The 13,646-nt window shown below is 42.7% G+C and overlaps 1 protein-coding gene and 1 long non-coding RNA gene across 4 annotated transcripts in view; one reads left to right on the forward strand and one right to left on the reverse strand.

The window, feature by feature from the left end:
- Nucleotides 1-781: 781 nt before the first annotated feature.
- On the reverse strand, nt 782-5,797 carry LOC127483709 (uncharacterized). The gene is made up of 2 exons (XR_007910217.3): nt 4,975-5,797; nt 782-4,417 (listed from the first exon to the last, which is right to left on the reverse strand). It is a non-coding gene; the product is annotated as an uncharacterized LOC127483709 (long non-coding RNA).
- A 248-nt stretch (nt 5,798-6,045) lies between these two features.
- FBXO33 (F-box protein 33) overlaps nt 6,046-13,646 on the forward strand; it is a 79,502-nt gene continuing 71,901 nt past the window's right edge. For 2 of the 3 annotated variants that reach the window (XM_089309328.1, XM_089309329.1), the window contains exon 1: nt 6,140-6,875. In XM_089309328.1, coding sequence (XP_089165454.1) covers nt 6,274-6,875 — 602 coding nt within the window. In that variant the 5' untranslated portion in view covers nt 6,140-6,273. Of the gene's footprint in view, nt 6,876-13,646 lie in introns of all 3 variants that reach the window. The other variant, XM_002718159.6, reaches the window with a different exon arrangement.

Here is a 13,646-nt window from a genome sequence, read left to right on the forward strand (position 1 = left end):
TATTTCTGCTCCTGGGAGATGCCTGGGCAACATTTTGCTTACACAAAAGTCGGGAGCCTCAGAAAGGTAAGTGGAAATGTTCAGTGCTTCTTAAGGCTCAGGCTCAAAACTGTCACTTCTTCTCACTTTCCTTTCACAAAAAAAAGACACAGATCAAATACAACATAAATAATCAAGAGAGAAAGTATACTTTTTCCACGTTGCTAAGTGAGGAGAAAAAAGTTAATTGATATAGCATCTCTAGTTCTCAATCTTAAACAACAATTTGTGAGTGGCTTGGTTAAGCTAAGTTCTGAAATCAGCACCAGCAGTACCTAGGCATAAAAGCAATGATCTGATCTTTGTCTAGCACCCAGATCACCAATGTAGTCTTTCACCTCTCTAAAGAAAGAGTCCCTTCAACACTTCATTGTTTTCCTTATAATATGATCCCAGTAGGAATCCCATCCATCGCACAGGGTGGAAAGAAATGAATCAGGCTCCCAGATTCTCCCAGAAGGTCCTGTACCTCTAGATAAATGTATGAATGCATGCAGATAGTTGGGAGTTATGTCATCTTCACCTGCCAACATTGTACAAAACACATACCTAACTCAAGAAAAAAATATTTTTTCAAGAAAATGCTTGAATTTAAGCAATCTTCATGTTTACTGATAACCTTAAGTATCTTTTCATGATAAAGCTAAAATAAAAATCCATGTGGTGGTTATTCTTTTCTGTTATGAAACTGAAAGTGATCCAGGATAATAAAAGTTACAAAGTTACAAAACTTAAGAAATAATGGAGAGAATTCTATAGTAAAGATATATTTAACATCTTAATTACTTAACTGGATAAAACACCAAACTTCAAATTAGAAAAGGAGAAATACAAGAATACAGTTTAATTTCTCTCCCTGAAAAAAATACATTGGCAAGAATTAACATATCTCTATTAAAAGAATCAATCATAACAAATACAGTAAGGAAAACAGAACAAACAATTGACCATCAGCAGGCAGGCATATCAACCCACCAGAGCACATATTCATCTTATAGTCCCTATCCACCACTCGTTGCCTGGGTTTCAAATCCAAATAAGCATGGTGGTTGCTATAGTGACAATATGCCACTTTTGGAACCTGGAGCTTAGTACTACTAGGTTCTAATGAGCTTCACAACGGCAGTACTTCCTCCCACACTGTGAATCATCGTTCAGATTTTATAACTTCACAAAATGTGATTTCCATTTGTCCTTTACATTTTCTTACTCTAGTAGTATATTATGTCAAATATCTAATTCACCTAACATGCTAAGTATATATATAAACATATTATTGATATTAAAGATGTTAGTTTGATAGGAGGCAAATTTTGTGCACTAATGAAATTTAGATTTATTATTGTAACTGATTTACTGATTTATTATTGTAATTGGGCAAGACCATATCTTTTTAAATAACAGCTTAGCTCGTGGTTATTAATAGCAGTGTAACTATCATAAGAAAATTTAAAATACAGAAAGAAAATTACAGATTATATAAAAACAGTTCAAAGATAACACTAAGAATCAGAATTTCATTTTAAGGCAGATTGATATATTTTAGGAACTATTTCTTTAAGAAATATTCCTAACAACTAAAGACTAATAATGGTGTCCAAGGAGAAGGTAACTTGTTGGTAGTAAAAAATATCAGTCCCAAGTCAATCAAAGTGTTTTTCCAGATCATCAAAAAGTCAAATTGGAAAACTTCATATAGTGCTGGTAGGAAGAGAAAACAGTACAACCACTTTGGAAAACTGGGGGCCAGTGCTGTGGATTGACAGGTAAAGTTGCCGCCTGCAATGCTGGCAACCCATAAGGGCGCCAGTTCGAGTCCCAGCTGCTCTACTTCTAGTCCAGCTCTCTGCTATGGCCTGGGAAAGCAGCAGAAGATGGCCCAAATCCTTGGGTCCCTGTACCCACATGGGAGACCCGGAAGAAGCTCCTGGCTCCTGGCTTCGAATTAGCGCAACTCCAGCTGTTGCAGCTAGTTGGAGAGCAAACCAGCGGATGGAAGACCTCTCTCTCTCTCTGCCTTTCCTTTTCTCTCTGTATCACTCTTTCAAATGAATAAATAAAACTTTAAAAAGAAACTTGTCAACTTCTCCAAAAGTTCTACAAAGAATTGTTACATAATCTATCACATTCATGCCTTGTTACTTACCCAAGAGAAATAAAAGACATGCTCACAGACACTTGCACATGCTCATAGCATCATTACTCATAACAGTCCCAAACCAGAAGCACTCTAAATGTCTGCCAACGAGTAATTAGGTAGAAAACAAAACAAAAATCCATTTAATGGAATACTATACATCAAGAAAAAGAAATTAATTACTGAACCACATTCTGCCACAGATGAACTTCAGAAACATACTGAGAAAGGGCATTTAGCCTTGTGGTTGAGATGCTGACATCTCATATCAAAGTGTCTCAGTTTGATGCCTGCCTCCAGCAACTGACTTTAGCTTCCTGCTAGTTCAGAGGAAGAGGTAAGGCCTCAAGCAATTGGGTCCCTGACATTCACATGTGAGATCTGGATTGAGATCCTGGCTCCCAGGTTTAGCCCCTGGCCCAGAGACATTGTGGGCATTTGGGGAGTAAACCAACAGATTGGAGCTCTTTGTCTCTCAAATAATTCTTTTTTCAAAACTTATGCTAAATCAAACCTAGACACAAGAGATCCTGTACTGATTCTGTGTGTATGAAATGTCCACAAAAGGCAAATTTATGGGAACAGAAAGTGCATTAGTTGCTGAGTTGTAGGAAGGTGGGAGTGGGAACTAGCTGCAAATAGGCATGTAAAACTATTTACAATGATGGCTGCACCATCTGATAAAGTTACTAAAAAGTCACTGAACTATGTATTTTAAGTGGGTGAATTTTATGGAAAATAAATCTCCGTAGTGGTTTTTAAAAAGTAAGAGAGCATCAGAGCTGCAGGTATCCTTGCCAAAATTCTGCTTGTAAACATTAAGACCAAAGAGGTTATGCAATTTGTTTAAAGATCACGCAGCTAATTCATGGCAAAACCGAAAAATAATCAAAATCCAGCCTCCCACCCACTCAGGTGTTATTTCTAATACTTTCAAAGGAATTTTAGAAAACTATAATTACATAGAAAGAATTCTCAGAAGTGTTCCAGAAGCATCAAAATTTGAGAATCAGAAACAATCATCAAACCTACAAAAAATTTATGAATACATAATAATATTCAGAAAAGCTAAAAGCTAGAAAAATTTGTCATCCTCTAAAACCATGTAACTTACTAGCAAAGTCAGTAACAAAAGTAAAAGAACTGTAGTATTTTTTTCCAATGTTTGTATTGTTCCTGATTTAAGACAGAAAACTTCTCTGTGGAAGAACACAAACTAATAAATGTAGATGAACTTAAAGAATTAGAAAGGATCATTTTACATCTAGTAAAATGATGACTCAGGCAAGAATTATCAATTACTGCTGAAGTTTTAAATGAATGATTGATGCAGAAGTTGGACGTTTGTAGGAAACTAAGGGTGGGCGGGCCTTGTGGTACAGTGAGTTACGCAGCTACTTTGGACTCCGGCATCCCACATTCAAATCCTAGCTACTTCACACTTGCAATACAGCTCCCTGCCAATGTACCTGGGAGACAGGAGAAGATGGACCAAGTGTTTAAGTTCCTGCCACTCATATGAGAGACCTAGATGGAATTCTTGGCTCCAGGCTTCAGCCTGGCCTAGTCTTTGCTGTTGCAGGCACTTCAGGAAAGATGAAAACTCTGTCCATCCCTCTTCCTCTCCCTGTCACTCTGCCTTTCAAATAAAAAAAAAAAAAAAAAGCCCTCACAGACCTAAGGAGAAAAAAAAAACCACACAGAACTTTACATGGAGGGAGATTAACCTAATTCAGGACTAATTTTTAAAAAGATGGGTTAGTTCAAGAAGATAGTGTGTCATTTATCCAAAGTAAACCATTCAAAATCACCTATTTTAAAATCTTGTTTAAAATCTTTAACCTATTCAACCGCCCAGCATTGAAGACCACATTTATAAGAAATAGAGGGACTAGAGAAGTAAACTCAACACCAAGAGAAAGGATTAAAATACAATGAGAAAGGCCAGTGCCGAGGCTCACTAGGATAATCCTCCGCTGCGGCACCGGCACCCGGGGTTCTAGTCCCGGTTGGGGCGCCAGGTTCTGTCCCGGTTGCTCCTCTTCCAGTCCAGTTCTCTGCTGTGGCCTGGGAAGGCAGTGGAGGATGGCCCAGGTCCTTGGGCCCTGCACCCGCATGGGAGACCAGGAGGAAGCACCTGGCTCCTGGCTTCAGATCAGCGCAGTGCTGGCCGTAGCAGCCACTTGGGGGGTGAACCAAAAGAAGGAAGACCTTTCTCTCTGTGTGTCTCTCAAACTCTGCCTGTCAAAAAAAAAAAAAAAATACAATGAGATAGCCTACAGGACAAGTTCACCTGTTTACCTTAGAAAATCAAGAGTGTAATAAATAAACAAATTACGGGCAGGTGGAACCATCAAAGATTTATCTAATTTTTTAATTAAAACTAGAACTACATTACCAAATATACGTGTGGTCCTTGGGTTGAATCCTGGTTTGTACAAGGCAGATGTAAATCTAAACATCAAATACTAGACATACTCAAGAAAACTATTGCTTGGTGGATGTCATATGATTTTTGTTATATAGGCATCCATATTACTTTTATAGGGATGCATACTGATGTACCTAAAAGTGGAAGATCCAGATATCCTTGGCTGACTTCCAAATATTTCAATGAGTTTAAGAAACATAAAAAATTAAAACCCAAGTCTCAACTTCCTAACTCACTGCTGTCAGCCCTACTAATTGTGTATGAAATAGATACAAGTGGCTTGCCATGAATGATAGGGTGTGTTTTTTTTAAACAGGTACTAAGCTGAAGCGAACCAAAGAGGTAACAATAGGATATTGTTACTAACCTCCTATGTGCAAGGCACCAAGTGGTACCAAAGAAACACGAACAGAGCTTCGCCCTCCAAGGGCTAAAAATATCTAGAACCGCTTCTTGGTGCTGACCCCAAGTGAATAAGGCTGTTGCAAGACCACAGTTCAAGCTCTGAAGAGGCAGCCTCCCTACAGCAATCTTCAATTGTTGCATAAAACCACTTAAATCCTTCACTGCCCGCCTTGCAGCGCGAGTTAACCATTCCGCAGGCGGTGGTCAAGTTAAGGGACACTGTTTCCAAATCCCCTTTCAAACTGGGGGTGGCAGGCTAAAGGTCATCACCAACCACCTCAGTACTAGGAAAGGAGACTTCTCCAGGGGCCCTGGACCAACAGGTGAGACTCATTGGCCAACTGGTTTTGCTCTCCCCCTCAGTCCAAAGGGTGGCGCTGCCCTCTCTCCTTCCCCACATGCCAGGGTGTGCACGGAAATCAATTTGTAAGGTCCCACCAGGAGCGAGGCTCCCTTGGTGGCTTCGGAGCTACTCCAGGCTACCTCGGCAGCCCGCGCCTCTCCTGCTTGACTTGGGTTAGCCCGAGAATCTGCCCGTTCCCCCTCTGCAGAGGCGCAGAATTCTTAGTCCTGCGGGTAGGCGAGACGGCTGAGAAGGAGCCTGCATACTGGCACTTCAGCTCAGTCCTCGGCCCTCAGTCCACCGACTGAGAAACGCAGACAGAGAAGCTCCACGACTTCTCGCCCGAAGGCCAAGTCGAACCGCTTTTCACCGACCGGGCGCAGGAGTTAACCGATGCACACCCCTGAAGGGGCGCGGACGCCGCGGTCAGGCGGCGGGGAGGGGGTGGGGCCCAGAGTAAGCGCCGCCTGCGCCCCACGCCGCTTCCCGTCTCGCCCAACCGGCGTGCGTGCGTGCGAGCTCGCGTCAGGGATCACGTGCCTCGCCTCCTTCCCTACCAGGAACCCAGAAAGAGCGCCCCTCTTCCGGAAGTCGCGCGCGTCGGCGCCGGGCTCCTCCCACCACGTGCGACGTCAAACCCAGCTCCTACCACTGCTCTGCCTCCGCCTCCAGGTGCGGGGAGGGCTGCCATTTCCTTAGGATAAGCCCTGCCACTTCCGGGCCCCTAAACAGTAGAGGCGAGGGTTTTGAAGTTGCCGAACGTGCAGGCCTCGGAGGCGTGCGGGTAGAGTTTGAGAGGCCGGAGGCTAGCTCTCTGCCGGCCACCCGCGCAGAGGCTTTTCCCCCTCTCCTCAACTTGTGCTCCACTTGGTTCCGCCGAGACCCACGACGGTTCCGCCCCCTTCTTCCTTGTCATTGATGTTGTTGTTCTTGTCAGTGCCGCAGCCCCGACCACCGGGAGCTCGAACCCGAGTCGGGGCCGCTCGGGTGGTGCGGTGGCGGCGGCAGCGGCTGCAGCAGCTGCGGCGGCTGCGGGGGCTGCTCCGAGGACTGCGGGGGCGGCCGGAAGCCGGCAGCCGGCGGCGGGGCCGGATGGCTCTGTGCGGGCAGGCGGCGGGCGCTGCATCTCTGCCTAGCGAGTTGATCGTGCACATCTTCTCGTTCTTGCCCGCGCCCGACCGGCTGCGGGCCTCGGCCTCCTGCTCGCACTGGCGCGAGTGCCTCTTCTACCCGGCACTCTGGCCCCAGCTTCGCATCTGCCTCCGTGTCTCTCCCGCGGAGCAGCCTCGGCTCGAATTCCTCATGCGCAAGTGCGGCTGGTTCGTACGAGAGTTGCGCGTTGAGTTCGCCGCCGAGAACTACCTGAGCGGAGGCGGCGGCCCAGGCGACGGAGGAGGCTCGGACACCGGGACTGGAGGGGAAGACGTCGAGTCCCTGCAGCTCTCCACACGTTGGCTGGAAGTGCTGCGCACCTACTTGGAACTGGTGCTGTGCGTGCTGGTCAGCATCCGGAACAACAGGTAGGCGCCTCCGGGGCCCAGCCCCGCGCCCGCCCCCTCCCCGGCGACGCGAGGTCGCCCGCTCCCCCTGGCCCCGAAATCGATTCCTTCGGTACGCCCCCGCCCCCACCCCCACCCGCCACGGACGGGGTCTGGCAGTTCTCGCCGGGCGGTTTCCTTGAGCAGAGGCCATAACGGGACTTGCCATTGTACTTTATAGACGGTGATGCGCTCGGTGTTCATCAGCCACCACTCCGGGCGCCTCCGAAGCACTGTGTCATTCATTCTCTCGGTGGCCATGGGATGGAACTGACTGGCGTCGTCGTTCATTTTATAGATGGCAGAGTTGAGGCGTGGAGGGGGAGGCCGGTGGGGTGCGCGTCGGGAGAAACAAGACACACCCGTGGTTTTTGACTTTGCACCTGTCCATTAGAAGTAGATGCTTCGTGGTAGCGGGGAGGAGTAGGTGCACATCTGGTGTCCCTTAGGTACAAGACCCTCTAAGAGAAGTCTTTAACGGCCATTTTCTTACCAGGAGTGGTTTTGAATTACTGGGCCAGGCCCAAAGAGTCGGAAGAGTGCTTGTTAAGGGTATCGGGAGAGAGGTTGATTGTCAGGATTGCAAGTCCCTTCCCTTGCGTTTCCGTATTCAGCTTGTCCTCAGTGATTCATTTAAAAGTAACTTGGAAACTTGGGGGACGCGTGAGTTGGCCAGTATCTGCAAAGGGTAAGCACAAAAACTGCCCCGGTTTTGCATCAGAATTCTGTATTTCTGTAGCTAACTCACCATGTTCTGGCTCTTTTACCCTAATTCACGTTTTCCTTCGTGTCTCCATTTCTCCAAAACACTGTCTTAATTTTTATTTATTTGAAAGGCAGAGAGTGAAACGGTGAGCTTCCATTTGCAAAATGCCTGCAACAGCGATGGCTGGGCCAGACCGAAACTAGGAACCAAACTCAATCCCAGTCTCCCAGAAGGGTGGCAGGGACCCAGGTATTTGAGCCGTCACCTGCTGCCCTCCAGGGTGTGCATTAGCAGGAAGCTGGAATTGGAAGCGGAGCCAGGACTCAAACCCAGGCATCCAGATTAGCGATGTGGGCATCTCAAGCAGCTGCGCCAAACACTTGCCCTTCCGAAACCCTAATAGTTTAGATTCTCAGCACCTGAATATTGTACCTACCTTACAATAACACTCTTGAGTTGGGAGAATGTTTGAAACTTCACGAAGGAAACATAACGCATCGTTAGTAGTTTGGGAGCTTACAAGTACTTTCACATTCACTATCCTTTGAGCCTCTCAGTGACCCTGTGAGTCTGGAAGGGCGGTGTTCATTATCCCTGTTTTATAGAAACGAAACTGAAGCTTAATAGGGTCAAGTGATGCACCAGTAGTCACACAGTATTTTCCTCCAACAGCAGTGTCTTTCCTTATACAGTATACACACTGCCAGCATTATGTTAAACGAGGTTGAGAGCAGGCCCTTGTTTAATGCTATGCGATATGTATAATTCTGAGTCTGAATCAGAAGATTAAGAGTTAAGCATTAGAGCTCCTGACTCCAGATTATTCCAGTGGCCTGTGTATTTCTCCAGCTTTTCACAACAAACCATTCTGTTTCCGAACTATTCTTTTATCTGGCAGGAGAGGCTACAAATGGTCTTGATCAGGTTGGACTTTTCTCAGAGTTGAATATACTGCTGGAGGACTAGCCAGCCCAGAAGTTGGAAAGGTTGAAAGTTTGTGAGTACTTCTGATGATGCCAAGACTGTGTGTGGGTAAATCCAGTGAGAACCAATTAGAATTTTCTCTTCTGAGATTAGCTCTTGGACCATCTTCTGCTGCTTTCCCAGCACACTAGCAGGGAGCTGGACCGCAAGTAGAGCATCCAGGACTTGAACCCGGCACCCCATTGGGATGCCAGCACTGCAGGCAGTGGTTTAACGTGCTATCATACAGCACTGGTCCCTGTTCTGAGATGACGTAGCACTTGTGTGCCACCATCACCCCCCAAAATTGTGCCTTCACTCTAGATAGGAATAAGCCTTGCACTGAACCTAGTTCCTTTTAGATGTCATAATAACTGGCTGGAGGAATGGGTGATCATATATAGGCAAAATAGTATTTGTGATCATCTTCCCTTAGTTGTTTAATTGTCCTCTCTTTCTTTTCCTCACCCTTACCACTTTTATTGGTATCCCGATCTAACTGTTTTAGAAGGCCACCTGTGCCTTCCCTTCTGGGTCAGCTAACACTTCTACACAAATAAAGCAAACTGATTTGAAGGTTTTCTTGTTACATGCTTTAGGCATGGTGCTGCTTTGGTAACATATTCATTGTATCTGAAATTAAAATGTAGTGTAATTACATGTATCATTTGTACTAATGACATTTTAAAGATTTTCTTAATTATATGCAAATAAGTTCGTCTTTATTTTTGTAAAGGTCTTGATATATTCTGGTACTTTTGAAGTATTAATACAAATGTTAATATATATGGGATTGTCTTCCTCTAAATTTTAACAGAACTGAAAATGTTCTAAGCTAAGTTGTTGATTCAATAACTTTTCCTTGCATAAACACTTAAAAGTACAGGCCTAAGTTCAATGAAGTCCAGAAACATAGTGTATGATAGCTTCATTTCATGTTTGTGTGTGTTTTGAAACATAAAATTTAGTAATGGGAAGAATGAACATTAGATTTCGTTCTCTAAATTTCGAAGTTAAATTTACTGTGGTTTTGCAGTATGATTTCTGCCATTCTGTAAGTTGAAAAGAGGGGTATGATTCATATAAATTGATAAACATTCTGCTTCCAGGCTTTGTGTTGAACTGCTTTATACAATTCAGACTATTTTGGTTTCTTCCCTCAGGAAAAGAACTAAAACTGTAGCCTTGAATTGTGGGAACCTCTAAAGGATGCTGATTTTCTGAGAGGATAATTGGAATTTTGTTTTGATTCCTGAGTTACATATGCACATGTACTCTCAGAATGATTATAGCCTCTGCCATACTGACAGGTATTAGGAACAACTAATGAGGATCAAGGAGGTTCTGAAGTGCCTCTTAGAGGGTAATAGTCCTTCAGGTTTGACAGGTCCCTTCTCTGTAGGGGGCTAACAACCTGCTGTCCTGATGAATAGTAGAAATAGAAGTACACTAAGTACTCATTCAACTGCATTAGAGGTTAAATAGGCTGACTTTTTTCTGAGTTATTCTATAAGAAATTGTACCTAGAAGTTCAAAACATTAAATCTGGAAATGTGTCCTTAGCACTTAATCTGGTTGTCAAGTTAAATACTGCCTATTGAAATGCTGTATTTCAGACTTCTTAAGAAAAATGAAAGTTCATGGTCAATAAAATTTATTATAATATGGGATAGACTTAATAAAATATATATTCTTTAAAGATTTATTTATTTTATTTGAAAGGCAGAGTTACAGAGAGGCAGAGAGAGAGAGAGGTCTTCCATCTGTTGGTTCACTCCCCAAATGGCCCACAACACTGCCGCAATCCGAAAGCCAGGAGCTTCCTCCGGGTCTCCCACACGAGTACAGGGGCCCAAGCACGTGGGCCATCTTCCACTGTTTTCCCAGACTATAGCAGAAAGCTGGATCTGAAGTAGAGCAGTTGGGACTTGAACTGGTGCTCAGATGGGATGCTGGCACTGCAAGCAGTAGCTTTACCCACTAGGCCACAGCGCTGGCCCCCCAAAATATATTCTTAAATAGTATCCATAAGCATATTGTAATCTTCTTTGTACTTTTCTGAACTGTGTAAGTATTTTACATACACTTTTCTTAGAGGAAATGCAAAATTGAGGGCAATCCTTTTTTAAAAGAATGAACTTTGTAGCAGATGAGAGATTTTGTTTAAGGTTAATTTTCTCGTGAAATTTTTTGGTTTGCAACCCTGTCATATGTAAATTGATATTTCATAACTTTGCCAACTTATAAACCCTCTTAGTAGCACAAGATGCATTAATAGTTACCAGATTTGGTTTAGGGCCAAGCATGTGGCACAGCGGTTAAGTCCCTGCTTGGGACACCCAAATCCCATAACAGGGTGCTTGGTTTGAGTCCTGGCTACTCCGCTTCTCATCCAGCTTCCTGCTATTATGCACACAGGGAGGCAGCACGATGATGATGACTCAGGTTCTTTGGTCGCTGCCACCCACTGGAGACTGAAGTTGAATTCCGGGCTTCTGGCTTTGGCCTGACCCAACCCTGGCTGTTGTGGGCATTTGGGGACTGAATAAGCAAATAACTTGCAGTTAACAGATCCTGATAAAGCTAGTAAGACATGAAATAAGCAACTGAATAAGATGAAAATAAGTATTTTTTTTTTAATTTGGTTTGGCATACACAGTGAAAGTCTTAAATTTGTGTTGTTTCTTTAATATTAGTGTACCACGACATAATAACAAAGTCATTTTAAAAAACATTATAAAATAGCTTAAAAATTGGGCATTTCAGATTACCATCCAAAATAATAGGAAATTGCCTCCAAATATTTTCCCCATCATAGTGTAATAAATACACGAGAGACTATTTCACTTTTGAAAGCTTAATTCATTGTGATTTCTTACAGAATAAACACCTTAAAATATAATGAAACTCTGACCAGTCTAATACTGCCCGAGGCAGTTGCCTGCAGAAAAGGAAGTGGAACTGTGTGCTCCCAACAGAGCCCTTACTTTAAGACTTAAAGTGGTTCTCAAGAGGATAGCTTTAAGGTCATTGAGAAAGGAACTTAACTTCCTAAGAAGGCCACTATTAGAGGGATTAGGGCTCTCTCTAGTTCCTAGGTGCATTTTTAGGATTATTGATAGATGGAGGATAGGTTGCAAAACTAAAATAAAATAAAATTAACAAAATGCTATTTTTCCTGGCTATTAAATGAAGCTGTTGAGCAATCTTTAGTGAAATGATTAAACTGTTTCCATTTTTAATGTACTACTTTTTCTGAGACAGCCTTGTAAGAGTTTGCCTAATTTGACCAATTTAGAAAATCTGGGATTTTTTTTTCCTCCAATTACTGAGAACCTACTATGTGCTAAGCAGTGAGAACAAGCTCCCTGTTTTCAGTGAGTCAGCATTCTAGAAGGGAAAGACAGAAATAACAAATGAAAGCAAGATTATTTTAAATTGTAAAAATGAAAGAATGATTAGAGGACAATGTTAGATGGAGTGGTCAGGGAAAACCTCCTAACTTGTGGGTGACTTTCCTCATTCATGTTACAACTCATCTGAATATCTGAGCAAATAGCATTCCAAGCACAAAAAACAGGAAACACCAAAGCCTTAATTATGCCAGACGAACTTTTTATTGTTGGAGTGGTAAGAAAAAAAAGTGACAGGACCGTGGCAAGTGAGGGTGTCATAGTGAGTTCTGAAAGATAGTGGGAGGAAGGAATGAGGTTGTGTGGGCTTGTGGAATAAAGGTTGGACTATATTCTAAGAATAGAAGAAGTCATTGAAAAAAAATTTAAGGATAATGGTAATGTGATCTAATTTACATTTTAAGACAGTCTGGGTGCTGTGTAATGAATAACAGGGAGTGAATGAAGGGAGACTAGTTAAGCTGATATAGTAACCTAGACAGATGATAGAAGCTTAAAGTGTGGAGACAGGAGGATTTGAAATAGATGAGTACTCATGTTTAAGAAGTACAACTAAGTGGACTTGCTGATTGAATATAGATAGTGAAAGAAAAGGAAGAAAGATTTTTCACTTCTCTTTGATTCCATTTTCTTGCCCTTACTATTGTTAAATTATCTTGTATTAGCATGTTAAATAGCAATTTTAAGTGTTAGTTTTATTTAAATAATAAACATTTCTTGTATAACCTTTAGGGTTTTTTTATTATTGTTAACCTATTTATTTAAATTTATTTGAGAGGCAAAGACACCCCACCCCCCTGCTGATTGACTCCCCTAAATGCCTGCAATAGCTAGGGCTGGGCCAGGAGGAAGCCAGGAACTAGAAAATCAGTCCTGGTCTCCCATACTGGGGACAGGGACCCAAATGTTTGAACCCTTACCTGCTGCCTCCAAGGGTATGCATTAGCAGGAAGCTGAATTGGAAGCAAAGTTACCAGGACTGGAATCAGGCACTCAAATAGGGAATACAGGCATCCCAGACAGCTTTGTTAACCGCTGTACCAGATGTGCACTCCAGAGGATGGTTATTCTTAGGTGATATTTCTAAATTCTGGGAAATAACTTGCAGTTAACAGATCCTGATAAAGCTAGTAAGACATGAAATTATAGGCCAGTAACTTATATCTGGGCTCTAATATGATGTCTGATGTAGTAGCCACCAGCTATGTATAGCTATTTAGATTTTAAACTGAATTGAAGATTTGGTTAGTCTCATTAGCAGCATCTCAGCTGCTTAGTAGTCATGTAGCTACTGGCTGCTATATTGTGCAGCTTTCAACATTTCCATCCATGGCAGAGTAGACTTTATTTCTCGAAAGGATGTGTTTTTGTTTGATTTGGCTATGGCAATTCATTAGCATTTGTGAGAAGAGCAAATAGTGTTACTGGAAAGTATCTTGTGGATATAAAAACACTTGCTATGGAGTATGGACTAAGGAGAATAGAATTGGCCCAAGAGAATTTTGTGCAGTGTTGTGGATTATTTTATTTTTTTATCAGTTTAGAAAAGGGAAAGATGGATTTCATATCACTTTTATGACGTGGAGAAGGGTTTTAGCCTTTTTAAATATTTATTTATTTGGGGTTTTAGCTTTCTAAGAGCATCTTTTAAAAGAAACAAGTTATTTTGTA

This window comes from Oryctolagus cuniculus, chromosome 12 (genome assembly GCF_051225735.1).
Source record: "Oryctolagus cuniculus isolate XC-2025 breed Fujian yellow rabbit chromosome 12, ASM5122573v1, whole genome shotgun sequence".
NCBI lineage: Eukaryota > Metazoa > Chordata > Mammalia > Lagomorpha > Leporidae > Oryctolagus > Oryctolagus cuniculus.